At 45.2% G+C, this 23,030-nt stretch overlaps 1 protein-coding gene across 7 annotated transcripts in view; it reads right to left on the bottom strand.

Moving 5' to 3' along the window:
- The window catches only part of LOC134346925 (vigilin-like), a 269,588-nt gene that overhangs the window by 77,992 nt on the left and 168,566 nt on the right, over positions 1-23,030 (bottom strand). For all 7 annotated transcript variants that reach the window (XM_063048789.1, XM_063048785.1, XM_063048790.1 and 4 more), the window contains 4 exons: positions 13,965-14,171; positions 8,247-8,354; positions 6,001-6,105; positions 1,179-1,257 (listed from right to left, as the gene is read on the bottom strand). In XM_063048789.1, the coding sequence (XP_062904859.1) occupies positions 1,179-1,257; positions 6,001-6,105; positions 8,247-8,354; positions 13,965-14,171 (499 nt within the window). The remainder of the gene's footprint in view (positions 1-1,178; positions 1,258-6,000; positions 6,106-8,246; positions 8,355-13,964; positions 14,172-23,030) is intronic.

Below are 23,030 nucleotides of genomic sequence, written 5' to 3'. Positions count from 1 at the left end.
ACAAATTAGAACACTACCAATATCTCTACAGTACTATAGTGTATTCGTTCCCAATAGTTATCGATAGAGGAATTGTGTACGCTGCTAGTTTCTATTGGTTTACTGTAAGTGAACAAAATCAGCACTGACACCTACTGCAGATAATGGACTGCTTTCAGACAATGCTTCTGACAATTATACCCTCCAAAACTTTATTTTAGGTGTAAACTTCAAGATGATTGTTGGTACCTTAAAATTTTTCCACAGTTTCTAACGTGAAGTTACGAAATCGTTTCAATTTCATTCATGTCTGTTTATCTGGCATCTCCAAGCCCGAATGCTTGAAATTACAGTGAGCAAAGCAGTTCAGAATTATTTTACTGCTTATTTCTTGTCAACTGTCAGTAACAAAAATCACTGCCTTTTGAACGCAAACACACACAACTGGTGCTATTTAAGAACTGTTCCTTCTATGCACGGTGTAGTGTCCAAGTGCACACAACTGACACTAGTGCAAAACAGTTTGGTAATTCTCCTGCCCGAGTTAAGCGACATAATGTCCCAAATAAGGGAGCCCTGGCTATTTTCTTGAAGGCCCAATTAACAAGTGTCCACTTTACATGTAAGTGTATATCAGGGGAATAAAGTTGACCCTTTATAATCTTTCAGTAAGGAACCACGTAACAGATTGCTCTGAACGGTAGAATCTGTGATGTGATTTGGAATTTCCTGCAACAGATGAAGAACTGGTGGTATTTCCATCAGGAAAAATGTTGCTGCTAACAACTTACGGATGCACTTGGAATTCACTCAGCTAGGATCAGTGTAAGCTGATTTTCCTTTCATTATATGACAGAAATACAGGAGCACTGATGGGAGAGGCAGAGAGAACACCCAGTTGGGAAGTGGGGAGGGAGAAGGACATCAACTCACCAGAGGAGAGTGAGAGGGGTTAGGGGAAGTTTTGTTTGTGAACTTTGAGGACAGTCATGTAAAAGAAGGAAATGCCTGGTCAGAAGCAGAATCTTTTGAAAGGGAAGTGGTTAAGAATTGGGGAACTATAAACAGTGTGCAAGGAGGGCAGGGAAAAACAATAAGGGAGAGGATATATATTGGAGGAGCTCGCGACAATGGGCTAGACGGTGAAGTCTGCAACGCCTGCACTCTGACCAATGGCAGGGACACATGAAAGGACTTACTGTTTGTTCCGTTCTTTCCAATCAGATGACGGTGGAACTTTTGGTCGACTGTGATCTCTGTGTAGTCCATTCGGCTCAGCTGGAACAGAAAAACAACACAATAGAGTAACTGCGAGCCTGATGAACTGGCTCTGCTCAGTTCAGCCTTTGGGAAGGGAATAAGAGTTGGTGACTCCATCGCCAACTAGAAATGACTCCAGCGAAGAGGTGAACATTGTGATGGCCCCACTGAGCCAGAGAGTAGGGAATCTGTGGAATGCTCTGCCACAGACTATGGTGGAGGCCAACTCCATAGGTATATTTAAGGCGGAAGTTGATGGTTTCCTGAATGGTCAGGGCAACAAAGGATATGGTGAGAAGGCAGGTGTAAGGGGTTGAGTAGGATCCGGAATCAGCCATGATGGGCTGAATGGCCTAATTCTGCCCCTGCGTCTTATGGTTAGAAAAGTGGATGGTGTGACATGGAAATACTACAGACAGCTAGAATTTGGAATCACAAACATTCTGCTGGAAGAATACAGTGGGTCGAGCAGCATCTGTGGAAGGAAAAGTACTGTCACGGATTTGGGTCAAAACTCTGCATCAGGAGCTAGCGAAATGAATATCCGGTATCCTTGATGGTAGGAAGCACTAATTGACTGTGGAAGGTTGTTTGTCACACCGGAAGCCCAGGAAAGATGTGGTGTGCAGGACCATCTGTGGAAAATGCAACAAGAACTACATAGGCCAAACAGGACATAAACTCTGAACTCATTTATGGGAACATAAACTGGCAGTACGAAGACAGGATCCATTACCGCTGTTCTCAGTACGTGAAAACCAAGAATGACACCACTTTAACTGGGGCATTGTGGAGGTTCTGGTGCAGAGAAACATGAAGCACTCATGACAACTTTTAGAAGCGTGGTTCTTTTCTGATAACTCCGTAAACAAACATATAAAAACAGACACCACCTACAAACCCCTAAGAGCCAAAGAAATGTGAGCCAATAGAATTCAAAGGTCAACTGAAGAGGTAGCCAATCAGGACCGAGGAAAGCGAATAAGGGCCTATATAAATGCGAGAACTTCCCTAGGGAGAAACACCAACAACAGTGCACTGAGGATGTCACCTTGACTGGTGATGAAATGTCTGCAAGCTAATTGTCAAGCTCAGTGAACATTGCAACATCAGACTAGTGGTATTTCCTAGTGATCAGTTCTAGGCCCATTCCTATTTGTCATCTATGTAAATTATTTAGATAAGAATATACAAGGCATGTTTAGTAACTTTGCAGATGACACTAAAATAGATAGCGTCATTGGCAGGGAAGGTGGTCATCAGGATTTACAGAGATCTCGATCAGATGAGTAAGTGGGTTAAGAAATGGAAAATGGAGTTTAAGTTTTCGACATCTCCAACAGCAGCTTGGAAGACATTGCCTTCAGGTGCGGCTCTGTGGCTGAACCAATTCTATGCCGGTGTTGCTAAATGAGGCATTGCGGGAGAAACGGAACATTGTGACAACAGATGCAGCTGTTGGAGGCCTCTGTAGCCGGGTGATCACTCTCTCTCTCTCTCGATGGTGGGGGAGAGCTTGCCGCCAATTCTTGGGTCGAAGAAACTCAGAATAAAAGCGACGCTGCAGACCATGACATTGTAACAACGAGCTATTTGTTGGTCTCCCCTCTCGCTGTGAAAGGGGGCGACACCCCCGTCCCTTGTTAGTGACAGAGTGAGAGTGAGCGAGAGCAAGAGAGCATGAGAGAGTGTGTGTGAGAGAGAGAAAGAGACAGACACAGCCAGTCAGACTACGGCGTCATAGGAAGACAGGGTGGAGAAGGAGGCCTTTGGCAAGCTGGACGTCATCAGTCAAGGCACTGAGCATAGAAATTGGAATGTTATATATACTGTAGTTGTACAAGTTATTGGTGAGGCCTCTTTTGGAAATACTGTGTTCAGTACTAGTCACTCTGCTATGGGGCAGATGTCATTAAATGTATTGAAGGGACTGAAGCCGATGTTTAGAAATGAGTTAAGTGCTGGGCCTAAACGAAAAGGTCGAATACAGGCCGAATTGAGGTGGCAGGGTTCCAAGTCCCAGAGCGCATCAAAGCAACTGAATCCAACGTTTGGATCACAACTGAAGCACTGAGCCAGACTGAAAAAGTCAGGGTGTCGGGGCTTGAGACGAGGGTCATGTCGGTTGAGCTCGTTGCTTGGCTCTGCGCTGAACTAAGGGACTGTGGATGGACTCTGTGGATTTCAGTTGGCAACGTTATTTGCTGGAATTTACTGTTTGCATGGTTTGGTTTTCTCCCTCTCCTCTGCACATTGGGTGTTCAAAAGTCTTCGCTTTGTTTTAATGACTTCTTTTGTTTCGTGGGTCCCTGTTAGGGGATGAATCTCGAGGATGTATAATGAAAAGTGCAAAGGAGATTTACAAGGATATTGCCGGAACCCAAGGGACTGAGTTATGGAAAGAGGCAGAGCAGGTTGGAATTGTTTACACGACAACACAGGAGAATGAGGGTGATCTTATGGAGGTGTATCAACTCATTAGGGGCATAGACGGGGTGAATGTTCATGGACTTTTCCCTGGATTAGGGAATCAAGAACTAGAGGGTGTAGATTTGAGAACAAAGGAGAGAGATTTAATAGGAAACTGAAGGGGGCAAGTTTTTTTTTCACCCAGAGGGTAGTCAGTAGCCGAATGACCTGAACCTTCACTATCCATGTACCTGAAAATAGTTGAGGCAGGTATAATAACAGCAGTTACAAGGCATTTGGACAGGTACATGGATAGGAAAGGCTTAGAGCAGGGGTTCCCAACCTGTTTTATGCCATGGACCAATACCATGAAGTCAGGGGTCTGTGGCTCTGGCATTAAAATCAAGAATGGTCAGGATGGGGAACAGTTTCTTCCCCCAAGCAAGCAGGCTTCTGAACTCCCTGCTTCATCACATTCGAAATCACGGGTTAATCCGTTCCATACCTTACAATATTTAATTTATACACTTTAGTTCATTATTTATGCGTGATTCATCTATAGGATTTTATCTTTACCTTCATAAGTTATCATGTGTTACGTGTACTACTGTGATTTATATCTTGGTTCGGAGAAACATAGTCTCGTTTCTATATACATTATATGGTTAGATATGTTATATACTGGAGAAATTTCTGAAATGCCCAGTTCGCTGCCGCTGCTACTGTGCGATCAAGAATCTCCAGAGGAAAGGCCCCAAAATCCTCGGCTTTGCCTGCTGCTGGCGGCTGGGGCTGGGGTCGAAGCGCTCGGCAGAGATGGTGCTCAGTGCTCGGTGTCAGAGGGCTGGTTGGAGGCTCGAAGTTTTCGGACGAACTCAGAGTCGGACTGTGGTCGGGCATGGCAGGGAGAGTTTTCTTCCTTCTCCCGTCTGCGTGAGGTCATGGGACTTTCCAGAGACTTTGAATTTTTTTTTACCGTGCTCACGGCCTGTTCTTCATCAAGTTATGGTATTGCTTGCGCTGTTGTAACTATATGTTATAATTATGTGGTTTTTGTCAGTTTTTCAGTCTTGGTCTGTCCTGTTTTCTGTGATATCACACCGGAGGAATATTGTATCATTTCTTCATGCATGCATTACTAAATGACAATAAAAGAGGAATGCGTGTCCTCATAATCTGATCTAATACATATACAAAGTTAAATGACAATAAACTTGACTTGACCTGACTCCAAGTTGGGAATCTCTGGTTTAGAGGGAAATGCGTCAAATACCTGTAAATGGGACTAGCTTAAACGGGAATCTTGGTCAGCATGGACTAGTCAGCTTGAAGGATCATCTGTGCTGCATGATTGTCACTGGTGTGTCATGCCTTGTTCTCAGTGCCAAGACAAAGGTGGGCAGGGTCAAACACACATGAGACAGTGGAATGCTTGGAGTTGAGCTGTGGGAGAAACGGTCTCAGTGCTTCTTGACCAAGATAGAAGTCCAAATTTCAAAGTACACAGTATATGACACCATATACTACCCTAAGGTTTATTTTTCTGCAGGTATTCACAGTAGAAAAAAGAAATACAACAGAATCAATGCAAAATTACAAAGACTGACAATTACAACATACAAACCTGCAAATAAATAAATAAATAAATGAACAAATGAATGAATATAAAGAAAGATAGATAGATAAATAAATACATACATACATACATACTGAGGGCATGGGTTGTAGAGTCCTTATAAGTGAGTCCATAGGTTGTTGAATCAGTTCATTGTTGTAGTGAGTGAAGTTATCTATGTAGGTTCAGGAGCCTGATGGTGTGTGGCCTGAGGCTCCTGTACCTCCTACTCAATGGCAACAGCGAGTAGAGTGCAAGGCCTGGTGGTGACAATCCTTGATGATAGGAAGGGTATATTGGTGTTGACAACTCAAGTGGGTATCAGGCATTAACAGGGAGGCAAGGGCTCGATTCTCTGGATAACACATTATGGTGTCAGCAGCCCAAATAACCAAGGTGGCAAGAGGGTTCTTTTTGTTACAAATATTTTATAACCAGCATCTTACCACTGGAAATGGCAACTGTCAGGTGACAATCGGAAGTGTTTTGCTATTGTCCCACCCTGATCACAGGGGCCAAAGCACAATATGGCAGGCACTCTGGGGCTGGCGCAGTTGAGCAATTTGAAACACACCCACCTACTGTGACGTGAGAGGAGGCTACTCGGGAAGACATGGGTTTTGTTCAATGCAACTCACAAGCCAAGGTGGAAGGTGAGGTGTGGACAGATAGTTGATTGGCAGGAGCTGGGAAGTGGCTATGTTTTTAGGGGAAGAATTGAAGAACAAATTACTGACCAGGTCATCAATGATCTCCTGGATTTGGTTTTGAGCAACTTCCACCTCCTCCGTTGGACCCTCCAGTGTGATTTTCTCATCTCCATCAGTGAACTCAATGTGAACCTGCAGCAGACAAGTCACATATATTGCAAAGACACAAGTTATTTTTTCTGTATTTCATTACATCATCAATAGAGGGCACTTCGACTCATCAAGTCTACACCAATGCAAATAGACAAAATGGTGGAGGAACTCAGCAGGCCAGGCAGCGTCTATGGAAAAGAGTAAACAGTTGCCGTTTCGTGCTGAGACCCTTCATTAGGACTGGAAAGGATGGGGAGAAGTCATCAAATTGCCAGATTCTACTATTGTCTCTGGTAACCCATTCCAGGCATTTATTAGTCTCCTTGTGTAAAAAAACTCACCCCTCACATAACCTTAAACTTCCTTCCTCTAACTTCAAAAGCATGCCCTCTGCTACTGGACATTTCTTTCCTGGAGGTAAAGATTCTGACTATTTACTCTATGCCTCTGTCACGTCTCCCTTCAGCTGACTACTCTCTGGGGAGAACAACCCAAGTTTGTCCAACCACACCTTTTGGCTCATTCTCTCTAACTTGATGTGGCAGGTTCCAAGGACACAAATGAATAGGAAGCAGATGGCAGCCACTTGGCCTCTCTGGTCCACCCCAGCATTCAATATGAACATGGCTGATCTATACTGACCTCAATTCCCCTTGTGTGCCAGATCTCCTGTGTTCTTAATCCCACAATTTCCAAATGTTTTATCGAGGTCCATCTTAAGTACCACATCTAGTCTCCTCAACTCCGTTGGGGTGCAGAATTCTAGAGGTCCACCACCAAATTTCACCACACCTCCCTTTTAAATGACTAGCCCCTTTTCTTCTAACTATGTTTCCTTGCACAGGACTCCCACTTGTGTAAAGATCCATGCCCAAAGATGGTGCAGTGCATTGGCCAGAAAGAACTACAGTCTACAAATCAGTGAACTCAAATGAATTATGGACTGTGGAAGTAGACTAACTATTCTTGCCACGTGGTTGAAGCAGATAGAGGTGGCCATTTTGTGAGACTGTCCCTGCACCTCCCCATCTTGTGAACTGTTTAATGAACTGGACCTTGCTGTTGGCGTAGTGGCAACAGCGTTGGACTTGGGGACGAAAGGTCCCAGGTTCAAATCCAGCTGACTGGCTCCCCTGCACGCTTTCCACCTGAACTGGTGATCTCTTTGGAAACTCACCTGGCAGAAAGCAATGGCACCTGCCTCGTATGCTACGTCAGAGAGGCGTGGAGGGAAATCGTCCGCTAACCGGAGCAACTCTGGATGCAACGTACCTTTCCTTTCCTTAATGAACTGATCCTTACTCTGGGATAACTTAATCAGAACAACTGAATGTGGACACAAGAAGTTTCAGCTAATGACCTGCTAAACCTGAGACCATTCTCAGGCAAGTAGCTACGTATCACGTAAAGTGGCAGGCTTGCAGGAGGAAGCTCAGTGTCTGGGTCACTTGGTTTGACTGCTCTAAACCAGTCACCACTGAGAAGAACAAAGACATGAGGCTGAGAGCAGGAACCACAGAACAACACACAAAAAAAAAATTGCTGGAGGAACTCAGCAGGCCAGGCAGCATCTATGGAAAGGAGTAAACAGTCAACGTTTTGGGCCCAGACCCTTCATGAGTCCTGATGAAGGTTTTCAGTTCAAAACGTTGACTGCTAACTCTGTTCCATAGATGCTGCCTGACCTGCTGATTTTCATCCAGTGTTTTGTGTGTGTTGCTTTGGATTTCCAGCATCTGCAGATTTTTTCATGTTTGTGATATCATGGAACAATGCTGGTTGTAGTCCTGGACCAGAGCCAATAAGGTGACCAGGTAGGTCAGGTGACCTTGAGCCAATAGGACGGAGATGCATCATCTGAACTGATGAGAAACGCTATAGAAGGAGCTTCAAATGCAAAGGAGCAACAACTCTTCAGAGACCCATCATCATGGATGTGGAGTACCCCACAGAGTTTGAAGAGGGACCACGAGGAACACATGGTCAGCACAGACTCCTTTTCCGGGCATTATCTTTTCTATTTTTTCATTGCTCAGGAGGGTCAGGAAACTTAGTAGGTATGTACACAGGTTGGGTAAATTCGTGTGCTTTTTAGTTGAGACAAATCAGTAAATACAGATTCTGTCTGTGCCTCTCTGATCATTATTACTAAGGAGTGAATCCTTATAACAGGTGCTTACCTTGGGCAGCTGCTGGGTAATCCGCCCAATGTTTTGTCCTTTTTTGCCAATGATGAAGCGGTGAAGCCAAGCGGGTGCGGTTACTTCAGCTACCATCACACTCTTTGCCTTAAAGCACATAGGGAAAGAGATCATAGAAAAGTAAGTCCAAGGCTCGCGGTACAAGCTGGGTAGGGGCAAGACTAACTGAGGTGGAAAGGCACAAGGAGAGAAGACAATATCATTACTGTGAGAATCAATCTTGCACCCATGGGAATAATAGAAGACATGGCAACACACATAAAATGCTGGAGGAACTCAGCAGGTCAGGCAACATCTACTGAAAAGAACAAACAGTAGACGCCTTGAGCTGTGACTCTTCTTCAGGACTGAGAAGGAAAAGGAAGGATGCCAGAATGCACTGGGGAGGGTCATTGAATTCAGAAAGAAATCTTAATCATAAGGTTACCCTTAACATCATCCAGATAGCAAAGCAGCGCACACTTATCACAGCCACAGAGAAATTGAGCACATTGTGGGCAAGGTATGTTGGCGCTGGAACGAGTGATTACACTTGTGGGCTGCCCCCCAGCACATCCATAGGTTACACACGCTAAATGCTGGAGGAACTCAGAAGGTCAGGCAGCATCTATGGAAAAGAATAAACAGTTGACGTTTTGGCCGAGACCCTTATTCAGGTTGTGTTGGTTATTAGCACAAACGATGCATGTCACTGTATACTGTGATGTACATGTGATATATAAATAAATTTGAATCTGAGAAGCAGACCCCTCGACCACCAAGTCCACACCGACAACACAGAACAACAAAGATTTTGCTTCCTGAATACTTTTGGGTGTATTTTACAGATTTTGGGCTGTTGATCATAAAAAGCACATTGACATTTCCCTATCATGCACCACTTATTTTGAAATCATCTACATTTGCTATTTCAATTCATAATTCAAGTCAGAGTAACTGATGCCAAGATTAAGGAAGGCATTTTTGTTGGTCTACAAATCAAACAGGTCAACAATGACCGGCAATTTGAAGAAGTTCTGGTGGGACCAGAGAAAATCACATGGAAGGCATTCAAGAATGTTGTTGAAAATTTTCTTGGCAACTACAGAACACCAAACTATGTGCAGCTAGTTGACAACATGCTTCAAGTATACAAAACCATGAGATGCAATATGGCACTAAGGGTTCATTTTCTGCATTCCCATTTAGACTTCTTCCCTGCAAACCAGTGCTGTCAGTGACGAGTTTGGTGAAAGGTTTCACCAGGACATTGTCGTCATGGAGAAACTGTATCAGGGCAACTGGAATCCATCAGTGCTGGCTGATTATTGTTGGACACTTAGGTGAGAAGCCTCAAACACTGGCTACAAACAAAAATCATCAACAAAACATTTTTAGCCTCGTTGAACTATTGCAAAGCGTCAGCACTGTTATGCAATTAAATACACTATATTCAATAGAAGTTAATTTCTTGTTTCTCCAAATTCCTATGTGATAAAAATAGTCAAATTATTTTTGTGTTCAGCTTCCAGCGGTCTATCATAAACCAAAAAAAAATTCTGAGGAAGGAACACTTCTGAAAAAATTTGTGGTCCAGTGTAATAAATAGCACTCACATTATTCTAGCATTAGTACCATTTTAATCTCCCACGTCCTCATTAGCAGCTCCCCAAGATACTACCACTCACCTATTCACAGAGTCAGAGTGTTATGCGGCTCAGAAACAGGCCCTTCTGCCCATTTGGTCCATGCCCACCAAAATGCCTCATCCAAGTTAATTCCATTTGCTGGCGTTTGGCCTTGAACCTTCTAAACCTTTCCTATCCAAGTACCGACACTTCTTACTATCTTAAAAATTGTTATTGTACCTGCCTCAACCACTTCTTCTGGTGGTTTGTTCCACTTCGTGCCAAGTTGCCCCTGAAGTTCCTATTAAACCTTTTCCCTCTTATTTTAAACTTGTAACCACCAGCTCTTGATTTCTATCAACGCTGTGTGCACTAATCAATTAGTCTAACAACATCCACAATTTCATGAAAGTGCCGTCACAGGTAGCTTGGATCATAAGACAGCTTTTAGCACATTGGCCTTCATAATTCAAAATACTGAGTACAGGAGATGGGATGTTATGTTGAAATTGTATAAGATGTTGGCAAGACGAAACTTGGAATAATGTGTACAGTTCCAGCCACTTACCTACTTGTAAATAAGGTTGAAAGAGTACAGAGAAAATTTACAAGGATGTTGCCAGGACTGGAAGATCTAAGTTATAAGGAAAGATTGAATTGGCTGGGACTTTATTCCTTACAACATATAAGATTGAAGGGTGATTTGACAGAGGTATATACAATTATGAGGGGTATACATAGGTAAATATAAACAGCCTTTTTCCACTGAGGTTGGGTGAGACTAGAACTAGCTGTAATGGGTCTACAGTGAAAGGTGAAATATTTAAGGGAAACCTGAGGGGGAATTTCTTCACTCAGGTGGTGGTGCGAGTGTGGAATAAGCTGCCAGCTGAAGTGGTGGATGCAGGGTTGATTTCATTCATTCATTCATTTATTTATTGAGATACAGTGCCAGCAATCCCCCAATTTAATCCCAGCCTAAGCAAGGGACAATTTACAATGACCAATTAACTTATCTTTGGACTGTGGGAGGAAAGTGGAGCACCCGGAGAAACCCACGTGATCACGGGGAGAACGTGCAAACTCCTTACAGGCAGCGGTGGGAATTGAACCCGGGTTGCTGGTAGTGTAAAGCGTTGTGCTAACCACTTCACTACTATGCTGCCCCCTCTTTAAGAGAAGCTTGGATAGGTACATGGATGAGAGAGGTATAGAGGGACTATAGCCCAGGAGCAGGTAGATGGAACTAGGTAGGAGACCAGACAGTTCTGGGCTCTATTACTCTATGACTCTGTAAGTCAACAGTGTGTGGAGATTGACAATTGTCACAACCAATTTCACACACTTAATTCACTAATGTCTCACCTTGGCTTTACTTCTAATGCTTGTAATGGCTGATCGATTACCCTCTAAGCCCCAGTCTCCTGCCTTCTCCTATAACACTTCATGTCCTGACTAATCAAGAATCTATCAACCTCTTTGGGTGGCAGGATGGAGATACGTCTCTACCAAAGAAGGTGCTCCTTCCCTCTGCTAGCCCATAGGTCACTCTTGGGCAAGGGGTAGCACCTGCTTAACCCCTCCACCCCCCGATGAGGGGATCAGGGTCACTTGAAGCCATGGGAGCAGGTGGTGGATGGTCATATGAGCAGCTGGTGCATATCACAGGTCCTGGCTGTGTGACCACTGACGTCAGGCAGACAATCTCTGAGGAGTATTGATAATAGCTGGGGTCACCCGTCTTGTAAAGACACTGTCCAGAAGAAGGCAACAGCAAACCACTTCTGTAGAAAAATTTGCCAAGAACAATCATGGTCACAGAAAGACCATGATCACCTATGTCATATGACAGCACATTACATATTAAACGGGTTTAGAAGGTGTATGATGTGCTGGACTTCATTAGTCGGGGATGGAATTCAAGAACTGTGAGGTAATGTTGCAGCTATCTGTGGTTAGACCACACTTGGAATAGGGTGGTTAAGAAGGCATGTGGTGTGTTGGCTTTTATTAGTCGGGGGATTGAGTTCAAAGGCAATGAAGTACTGTAGCAGCTCCATAAAACCCTGGTAAGACCACACTTGAAGTATCGTGTTCAGTTTTAGGCACCTCATTATAAAAAGGATATGGAAGCTTTAGAGATGGTGCAGAGGAGATTTAACAGAATGCTGCCTGGATTAGCGAGCATGTCTTAAGAGGTGATTTCATAGAGGTGATAAGAGGCAGCCAGTGACTTTTTACCAAGGCGGAAATGCATAATACAAGAGGGTGTAATTTTAATGTGATTAGAGGAAAGTATAGGGGACGTCAGAGGTAGGCTTTTTAAACAGAGAGTGGTGGGTGCGTGGAATGTGCTGCTAGGGGTAATGGAAGAGGCAGATACTGTACATTAGGGTCATTTATATGACTTTCAGATAGGCACATGGATGAAAGAAAAACTGAAGGTTATGTGTGAGGGATGGATTAGATTGATCTTGGAGCAGGTTAAAAGGTCAGCACAACATTGTAGATCAAATCAGAGGATCAGAGGTAGAGAGGGTCAGCAACTTTAAATCCTCGATGTTATTATTTTGGAGGATCTGTCCTGGGCCCAGCATGAAAGTGCAATTAAGAAGGAAGCATGGCAGCATCTCTACTTCCTTAAGAGTTTACAGAGACTTGGCATGACATCTATAACTTTGATAAACTTCTATAGATGTGTAATGGAGAGTATATTGACTTGCTGCAACACAGCTTGCTAAGGAAACACCAATTCCCTTGAACGGAATATCCCACAAAAAGAGATGGATATGGCCTAATCTATCAGGGGCAAAGCCCTTCCAAGCTTTGAGCACATCTACTGTCGTAGGAAAGCAGCATCCATCAACAGGGGCCCACAGCACTCAGGACACGCTCTCTTCTAAATGCTGCCAAAAGGAAGAAGGTAGAAGAGCCTCAGGACTCACACTACCAGGTTTAGGAACAATTATTACTTCTCAACCATTAGGCTCTTGAACCAAAAGGGATATCTTCACTCAACTTTACTTGCTCTATCATTGAAACTTTCCCACAACCTATGGATTCATTTTCAAGGACTCTCATCTCATATTCTGGATATCTATTTATTATTACTACTACCACTTCCCAGTAGCAGCAAGGGCATACTCCTAGGAGCAAGTTGCATTTCTACCCATGGGGAGTTACTGGCATGAGCTGGTAACTGAGCTCCTTTAGAATGGCTGGTGCTACACACAGCCAAGCATTAGGCTTTCTTTGTAGATTTGGTGAGTCAAGGGTCAGTGGCTTAGCTCAGGAGAGCCTTCCTTTGACACATTAAATAGAGTCATCGTGTCACAGAGCACAGAAACATGCCTTTTGGCCCACCTAGCCTGTGCCGATCATAAATGACTAATTTTACACTCATCCTGCATTATTCCTCTTACACTCTCCCCACGTCTTGATCAACCCCCCCCCCACCAGATTCTGCCAGTCACCCACCGACTAGGGGCAATTTACAGTGACCAATTATCCCATCAAGCATCTCTTTGAAAACCAGAGCACCCAGGGGAAACTCACACAGTCACAAGGAGAAAGTTCAAAAGACATTTATTATCAAGGTGTGTATGTACAATATAACATTGAGATTCATCTCCTTATAGGCAGCCACAAAACAAAAAGACCCTAAAGTACCCATTAAAAAAAGACCGTCAAACACCCAATGTGCTGAGAGAGAAAAAAACAAATTTTGCAAACAATAAAAGTAAAGAAATATCATACAGAACACAAGTGAGTCCAGACAGAGCAGGCCAAAGCCTCAGCCTCAATTCAGTGCAGAGTCGAGTAAATATCGCGGAGTAGCGAGCAAAACCGGCCGGACCCTCGTTTCTAGTCCCAACACCTTGCCTTTTCAACTACACACTGAATTTTCAATTGAATACACACAGACTCCAAACAAGATCAGAGGTCAGGATTGAATCCGTGTCCCTGGCACCATGAGACAGCGCCTCTACCAGCTGCACCACTGTGCTACCCGTTCTTGAAGGCACGGCATTTACACTCCTGGATCCACAGATGACAAAATAATTTCGGTGCAGTCAGGGATCTCACTTACCTTAGCATAGACCTGAGTCAGAGCTGGGCCGAGTTTGTCAGGTTCACCTCGGAGAATGATGGTCTCAGAGCTGCTCTCCAGTGATGGCATTTCCACAGAAACTCCAGTCACGTCCAGTATCTCCTGCAGGGTGTTGCCTTTCGGACCTATGATGTACTTATGCTGAGATTTCTTTACCTCGACTGATATCGTTGTGGTCTTGCGTTTCTGTCGAGAGAAAAAAAAGATACCACTGAGACTCTTTCCAGTTGTTGGACAGTTGTTGCAAGCAAAGAAGTAACTAAACAACAGAGAATATTTCACTCTCTTCTTTTTCCTCTTATCTTGAGACTACTAGGTTCCTTTTGGCTAGAGTTTAATTTATCTTTCTTTAGAGAACTATCCTCAATGCTTGGCCACCTACCTACAGGAAAGATGCAAACAGGTTGAAAGAGTACAGAGAAAATTTACAAGGATGTTGCCGGGTCAGGTTGAACTGAGTTATATGGAAAGACTGAACAGTTTAGAACTTCATTCTTTGGAACGTAGAAGATTGAGGGAAGATTTGATAGAGATATACAAAATTATGAGGGGTATAGGTAGGGTAAATGCAAGCAGGCTTTTTCCACTGAGGTTAGGTGGGACTAGAACTTGACATCATAGTTTAAGGGTGAAAGGTGAAAAGTTTAAGGGTGAAAGGTGAAAAGTTTAAGGGTGAAAGGTGAAAAGTTTAAGGGTGAAAGGTGAAAAGTTTAAGGGGAACATGAGAGGAAACTTCTTCACTCAGAGTTATAAGAGTGTGCCAGAGCAAATGGCACATGCGAGCTCGATTTCAACGTTTAAGAGAAGTTTGGATAGGTACGTGAATAGTAGGGACATGGAAGGCTATGGTACCAGTGCAGGTCGACGGGAGTAGACAGTTTAAATGACTCAGTACAAACTAGATGGGCTGAAGGGCCTGTTTCTGTGCTGTACTTATCTGTGACTTTGTGATGATGAGCCTACAGAGTGGAAGAGCATCACTGGCTATTTAACAGCAAGAAGCATCATAACACAACTAACAATTATTTTATTTCTCTCATCATCACCACTCCCCAGTCCACCTTCCCCCCCTCAGCTGGTCTCACATATCACCTGCCAGCTTGTATTCCTCTCCATCCCCCCAACCTTCTTATTCAGGGTTCTTCCCCCCTTCCTTTGCAGTTCTAATGAAGCTCTTGGCCCAAAGTACAGATTGGATATTTCCCTCTGTAGATACTGCTTAACTTACTGAGTCCCTCCAGCATTTTGTGTGTGGTGCTCAGCCCTTGAAATGTTACTATTGATTCTGCTTCCACCAACCCTTCACACACATGTATCTATCTATTTATTTATTGAGATACAGCATAGAATAGGGCCTTCCAGCCCTTTGAGCCTCACCACCCAACAATCCTCCCAATTTAACCTAACCTAATCACAGGACAACTTACAATGACCAATTAACCTACCAACCTGTACATCTTTGGACTGTGGGAGGAAACCAGGTTACCTGAACTGTAAAGCATTGTGCTAACCACTATGCTACAAATTCCAGATCACAATTAAACTGTACTTCAAGAAAAACTGTACACTTTGTCAGTTATTTCAAGGTTTTTTTAAATTGACCAGCATAATTTGTCACATCTACTTCAAAAAATTACAGTGATTTCCAACAAATCAAATCACCGAGGATTTTGCTGGGGAATGCTCGCAAGTATCACCATAATTCTGGTGCCAACATAGCATGGCTACAGCTTACTAACCCTAACACATATGTCTTTGGAAGGTGGAAGAAAGTTGGAGCTCCCAGAGGAACCCCATCATTCATTTGGGTACCTTGCCATTCGGTGTGGGCGATCATGTAGATTTTATTCTGCATTCAGTTATTGCTTTCCCTTGTACTACCTCAATGTACTGTTGTAATGAAATGATCTGTATGGATGGCATGTAAAACAGAGATTTTCACTGTATGTCGGTCCATGTGACAATAATAAACCTATTTACTAAGTACCCATTTATCCAATTAGCTGCACAGTTCCCAGGAGCATAACACCATTTAAATAGATTTAGACTGAGAACGATTACGGCAGTAATGTGTCACAGGGGAGATGATTGTGTGTATGAGAGAGAGGGAGAGAGGAGGGGGGAAAGGAGGGAAGGAGGAAAGAGTGGGAGAGTGGGGGAAAGTGGGGGGAGAGAGGGGGAAACTGGGGAAGTGAGGGAGAGAGAGGGGGAGAGGGGGAGAGAGAGGGGGAGAGGAGGGAGGGGAGTAGGGGAGGGGGAGAGAGGGGGAGAGAGAGGGGGAGAGAGAGGGGGAGAGGGGGGAGAGAGAGGGGGAGAGAGAGGGGGAGAGATGTATAGAGCAGAGGGAAAGCAAGGAAGAGGGTGGGAGAAGGGGAAGGAAATGGGAGAGAGGAGGGAGAGGGGAGGGAGGGGGAGACAGAAGGGAGAGAGAGGGAGAGCACGAGAGGGTGGGGGGAGAGGGGTAGGATAGAGGGGAAGGGAGAGGGGGAGAGACGTATAGAGCAGAGGCAAAACAGGGAAGAGGCTGGGAGAAGGGGAGAGGGAAATGGGAGAGAGAGGGGGAGAGGGAGGGGGAGAAGGAGAGGTAGGGGAGGGGGAGGGGGAGAGGGAGGGGGAGGAGAGGGTGGGGGCGAGGGGAAAGAGGGGGAGAGACATATAGAGCAGAGGGAAAGCAGGGACGAGGGGAGAGAGGGGGGAGGGAGGGGGCAGAGGGAGGGGCGAGAGGGAGGGGAGGGGGGGCGATAGGGGGAGGGGAGAGAGAGTGGGGAGAGTGGGAGAGCGCGAGAGGGTGGGGTGAGAGGGTGGGGACAGAGGGGGAGAGACGTATAGAGCAGAGGGAAAGCAGGGAAGAGGGTGGGAGAAGGGGAGAGGGAAATGGGAGAGAAAGGGTAGAGAGAGGGGAGAGATGGAGGTAATGGAGGAGAGGGTAAAGGGAGAGGGAGAAGTGGAGAGCAGGACAGAGCGACAAGGGGAAGGGGAGGAGAGATGCGGGGGACGTGAAGGGGAGGGGGAAGAGGCGGAGAGAGGAGGGGGAGAGTGGAATCTCTCTAATCTATAGAATAGTAACTATTCTCTGCTTTTATTCATGAATCTGATGGTTGAGAGGGGTTGTAACTGCTCATGAACCTTGTGGTACAGATCCTGAGGCTCTTGTACCTTCTATCTGATGGCAGCAACGAAAAAAGAGCCTGGGTGGTGAGGATCTTTGATGATGGATTCTGCTTTTCTACTGCAATATTACATTGTCTGAAGGGAATCTCTACCACAGAGATATCCTTGTGGATCAATGGGTTCTGTCACAAACACTTTATTCATACTCAGTCTGAATTAAACCTAGACCTGTTGTCAGAACACATCAAACAAAACTGCTGGTTTGGTTAAATTCAATTGCATGGTTACAAGAGGTGTTTCTTTCCATTGTGCAGCCTTGCGACATGGGACTATGGGACTGAGAATGGCTGTCTGCATGTCACTAGGTTGCTGCATCACCTTGGAAGATTGAGCAAATAGTGCAGGCTGGCCCATAATGCACTGGAGGGCCGTTAAAATTTTCAGAGCTGGTTAGAGGCATGTTGACACGGACTGTATGTTACTTTTTAAGTTTATGAGTAGTCTTCTCTTCTTAGTCTGTGCTGTGGGATGTGAAATCAGAACTCCAGTCTTGTTGATGGTGATTGGGATGTTTGTCGAGGAGAAATATTAGGCCCAAATTAACTGAGCTGGATTTGGGGTGGGGGAAATATCCCCTCTGGTACACTGAAGTTAATATTTAGACCACAAGATCATAAGATATAGGATCTGAATTAGGCCATTTGGCCCATCAAGTCTGCTCTACTGTTTCATCATGGCTGATTTATTCTCTCTCTTGAACCTATTCTCCTGTCTTCTCACCGTTAACACCCTTTACTAATCAAGAACCTATCAATCACCGGATTAAATACACTCCACAGCTGTCTGTGGCAATGAGCTCGACAAACGTACTTCTGACTCAAGAAATCCTCATCTCCGATATTCTGAAACTGTGCACTCTGGTCTTACACCCGCCTGACAACTGGAAACATTGTCTCCATGCCCACCCTATCTAGGCCTTTCAATATTTCAGTATGTTTCTTGAGATTTCTCCACTCCACTCATCCTTCTAAACATTAGCATGTACAGGCGCAGGGCCAAACACATCTCATAGGTTAATGATTTCATTCATGGAATAATTCTTGTGGACATCCTCCGGACCCTCTCCAATGTCAAATGTAGAATTAACAATTCAATTATTCATTGACCTCTATGGAAAACAGGTGTACAACGGTGCACAAAAAGATGCTCGGAACACCTGATTCTCATTTTCAGACAGTGCCCCAAACTCCAGGATTCCCGAAACAGTAGTCATAGCTTACCTCTGCCAATCTGATCAGACCTCCTTAATATATTTTAAAATTTTAAAATCACCTCATAAACTAAATTTAGGGCAACACGATCTTAATTTGTTCAATAGTAACTGAAGCCTTGGAATCTAAGTATCGTTCTGTTAAATCTGCTAGGGACTCCTGCCAAAGCCAGTTTATCCTCCCTGAGCTGTATTGTGAAAAGCATCCAAGCTCTGACAGGGAGGGCAAGGGATGGATGTGACTGGAGACAGGGCTCGGAGGTGGGTGAAAACAGGGGTCAGATTGGACTGAAGATTGTGGGGGGGAGGGGGTTGGAGGTGATGGGAGATGGAGGTTGGAGGTGAGCGGAGGTGGAGTGGGGTTCAGAGGTGACAGGAGACAGGGGTTGGAGCTGACGGGAGACGGGAGTCAGAAATGACCAGAGTTTTGGAGGTGGGGGGGTGGAAGTGACCAGAAATGGGGTCGGAGATGGCTGGAGATAGGGGTCGGAGCTGACAGAAGACAGGGGTCGAAGGTGACCAGAGGTGAGAGGTGAGTTGAGACAGGGGTTGGAGGTGACTCGAGATAGGGGTCAGAGATGACGAGAGACAGGAGTCGGATGGGACCGGAGATAGGGGTCGGAGATGACCTGACTTGGGTCAGAGGCGACTGGAGGTGAAGGGGAAAAATATTGTAGAATGTATAATCATCGACCTAACAGACACACCACAGGTGGAAAGTCAGAAGGAATTGATAGAGTGGTTATTTATAGTCAGCAATCAGGTAACAGCAGTTGATGTGGGACGGGGTGTCATCGGAACAAGGGGAAGCTATCACTTCATATTCCGGGGACACGACTGGGAAATTGTGGGAAAGGACTGTGACTTTTTAGTTAGCAAGAGTTTGCAAAAACCAGCTGGCACATTGATCTCTGCAGGGAAAATTGGTTAAATTACATAAGCACAACAGTTTCTGCAGATGTTGGAAATCCAAAATGTTGGAGGAACCCAGCAGGTCAGGAAGCATCTATTGAGAGGATTAAGCAGTCAACATTTCGGGCTGTGTTACTTGGGTTACATTACATAGCACTTCCATGTGCAACTGCAAAGAAAGTACAGCAGCAGCTCCACTTCCTTAGCAGTTTGCGGAGATTTGGCATGACATTTAAAACTCTGACAAATTTCTATAGATGTGCGGTGGACAGTAAATTGACTGGCTGCATCACGGCCTGGTATGGAAACACTGATGGCTTTGAACAGAAAATCCTACAAAAGGTCATGGATTCAGTCTGGTATGGCACAGGTAACACCCTCCAAACCACTGAGCACACCTACATGAAGTGCTGTCGTAAGAAAGCAGCATCCATCATCAGAGACACCCACCACCCAGGCCATGCTCTCTTCTCACTGCTGCCATCAGCTAGAAGGCACAAGAGCCTCAGGACCTGCACCATCAGGTTCAGGAACAGTTATTATGCCTCAACTATCAGGCTCTTGAATAAAAGAGGGTAACTGCACTCAACTTCACTTGCCCCAGAATTGAAATGTTCCCACAAACCTATGAACTCACGTTCAAGACTCTTCATCTCATTCTTGTTATTTATTTATACTTGCGTTTGCAAAGTTTGTTGTCTTCTGCACTCTGATTAATCTTTCACTGATCCTGTTATAGTTACTATTCTATAGATTTGCTGAGTATGCCCACAGGAAAATGAATCTCAGGGAAGTAAAAGGAAATGTATATGTACTTTGATAATAAAATTTACTTTTAACTTTGAAGAGGTTAATGCCCCTCAGCCAAAGCAAAGCTGGCTGCAAGGTGGAGATGATGTGGCTTCTTTTTGGCTGCTGAACTGTTGCCATTCTAATCCAGACTGCACCATTCACAGTACTGGAGGGGAGATGGATGAATCAATATTCACCATGACTTGTGAGCAGTTTTTGGCCCCTTATCTGCGAAGGGTGGCAGGATGGAGATATGTCTCCACCAAAGGAAGTGCAAGGCGCTCCTTCCCTCCGCTAGCCAGCAGGTCACCCTTGCAGAAGGTGTAGCACATTGTGTCTGTCCGTTCCCCCCCTCCGCACCCTGCTCCACACCCCAATCAGGGTCAAGTGAAGCCATGAGAGCAGGTGGTGGATGATCGTATGAGCAGCCGGTGCATATACAAGTCCTGGTTATGTGACCACTGACACCAAGCAGAAAATTTTCTGAAGAGTATTGATAATGGCTGGGGTCACCCATATTGTAAAGACACTGCCCAGAAGAAGGCAATGGCAAATCACTTCAGTAGAAAACACCAAATACTCTGCAGATGCTGGGGTCAAAGCAACACTCACAACATGCTGGAGGAACTCAGCAGGTCGGGCAGCATCCGTGTAAACGATCAGTCAACGTTTCGGGCCGGAACCCTTCGTCAGGACTGAAGAGGGAAGGGGCAGAGGCCCTAAAAAGAAGGTGGGGGGAGAGTGGGAAGGAGAAGGCTGGTAGGTTTCAGGTGAAAAACCAGTAAGGGGAAAGATAAAGGGGTGGGGGAGGGGAAACAGGGAGGTGATAGGCAGGAAAGGTGAAGAAGGAATAGGGGAAAACACAATGGGTAGTAGAAGGAGGCGAAACCATGAGGGAGGTAATAGGCAGCTGGGGGAGGGGGCAGGGGAAGGGAGGGGGAGGGAATTGCCACAAGTTGGAGAATTCTACGTTCATACCAAGGGGCTGGAGACTACCTAGACAGTATATGAGGTGTTGCTCCTTCAACCTGAATTTAGCCTCATCATGGCAGTAGAGGAGGCCATGTATGGACATATCTGAATGGGAGTGGGAAGCAGAGTTGAAGTGAGTGGCTACCGGGAGATCCTGTCTGTTGTGGCGGATGGAGCGGAGGTGCTCGACGAAGCGGTCCCCCAATCTGCGTCAGGTTTCACCGATGTAGAGGAGGCCGCACCAGGAGCACCGGATGCAATAGATGACCCCAACAGACTCACAAGTGAAGTGTTGCCTCACCTGGAAGGACTGTTTGGGGCCCTGAATGGTGGTAAGAGAGGTGTAGGGACAGGTGTAGCACTTACGCTTACAGGGATAAGTGCCGGGTGGGAGATCCGTGGGGAGGGACGTGTGGATCAGGGAGTCGCAAAGGGACCGATCCCTGCGGAAAGCGGAGAGGGGTGGAGAGGGAAAGACATGCTAGTGGTAGGGTCCTGTTGAAGGTGGCGGAAGTTGCGGAGGATAATGTGCTGGATCCGGAGGCCGGTGGGGTGGTAGGTGAGGACAAGGGGAACTCTGTCCCTGTTGTGGTGGGGGGAGGATGGGGTGAGGGCCGAAGTGTGGGAAATGGAGGAGATGAGGGTGAGGACATTATTGATGACGGCAGAAGGGAAATCACGATCCTTAAAGAAAGAGGACATTTGAGATGTCCTGGAATGGAAAGCCTCATCTTGGGAGCAGATGCGGCGGAGACGGAGGAACTGGGAATAGGGAATGGCATTTTTGCTTGTGGCAGGATGGGAAGAGGTATAGTCGAGGTAGTTCACTTCAGTAGAAAAACTTTGCCAACAAGATCACTGATGACCACAATTGTCCTACGTCATATGAAATAGCACATAATGATGATTAGGATATCTGAGGAAGGATGTGCTAATACTGAAGGGGGTCCAGGGGACGTTTATGAGAATGATCCTGGAATAAAGCAGTTAACAAATGAGCTCTGGGCCTGTACTGGTTGGAATTCAGAAGAATGAGGGGGGTCTCATTGAAACCTTTTGAATGTTGAAAAGCCTAGTTAATGTGTATGTGAAGAGGATGTTTCCTATACTGGGAGAATCTAGGACCTGGAGGCACAGCCTCAGAATACAAGAACATCCCTTTAGGTCAGGGATGAGGAGGAATTTCTTTAGGCAGAGAGTGGTAACTCTCTAGAATTCACTGCCACGGATCACTATGGAGTTCAAGTCATTGGGCATATTTATAGTGGAGGTTGAAAGTTTCTTGATTAAGAAGGGTGTCAAAGATTATGGGAAGAAGGTAGGAGAATGGTTTATATTCCCTTGCAACCCCAGTCATTGAACGTGGGGCAGACTTGATGGGCCTGATGGTACAGTTCTGCTCGTACGTCTTATGGTCTCACATTCACTTGGGATGAAAAATAAGTCAGCGTTTTGAGAGAAAACCGAAAGCAAGGGGAAGTATTGAGGGAGAGAGTCCACACCAACAGAGGAGCTATAGCATTAACAGAGGACATTGGGGAACAGGAGTAAGTGTTAGCTAAATGACTGGAGCTGAATATCAGTCTTCATTAATTTGGTAAGATTGATAGCAGTAACTGGCACCATCAGGGAGAGAAGGCAGTGTGAACAAATAAAAAAACAGGAGCCTGAATGAGTCACATGGATCATCAGGAAGAAAGTACAGGAGCCTCAGGACTCATACCACTAAGTTCATGAACAAGTACTACACCTCAACCATCAGGCTCTTGAACCAGAGCGGATAACTTCACTCAACTTCACTTGCCCCATAATTGAAATGTTCCTACAACCTATGGACTCACTTTCAAAGACTCTTCATCTCATGTCTCGACATTTATTGTTTATTTATTATTATTTCCTTCTTTTTATGGGTCGCACTGTAGTATAGCGGTTAGCGTACTGCTATTACAGAGTCTGTGACCGGGTACAGTTCCGTCATTGTTTGTAAG

This window comes from Mobula hypostoma, chromosome 5 (assembly GCF_963921235.1).
Source record: "Mobula hypostoma chromosome 5, sMobHyp1.1, whole genome shotgun sequence".
Taxonomy (NCBI): Eukaryota; Metazoa; Chordata; class Chondrichthyes; order Myliobatiformes; family Myliobatidae; genus Mobula; species Mobula hypostoma.
This window is presented reverse-complemented; position numbering and strand designations above follow the sequence as displayed.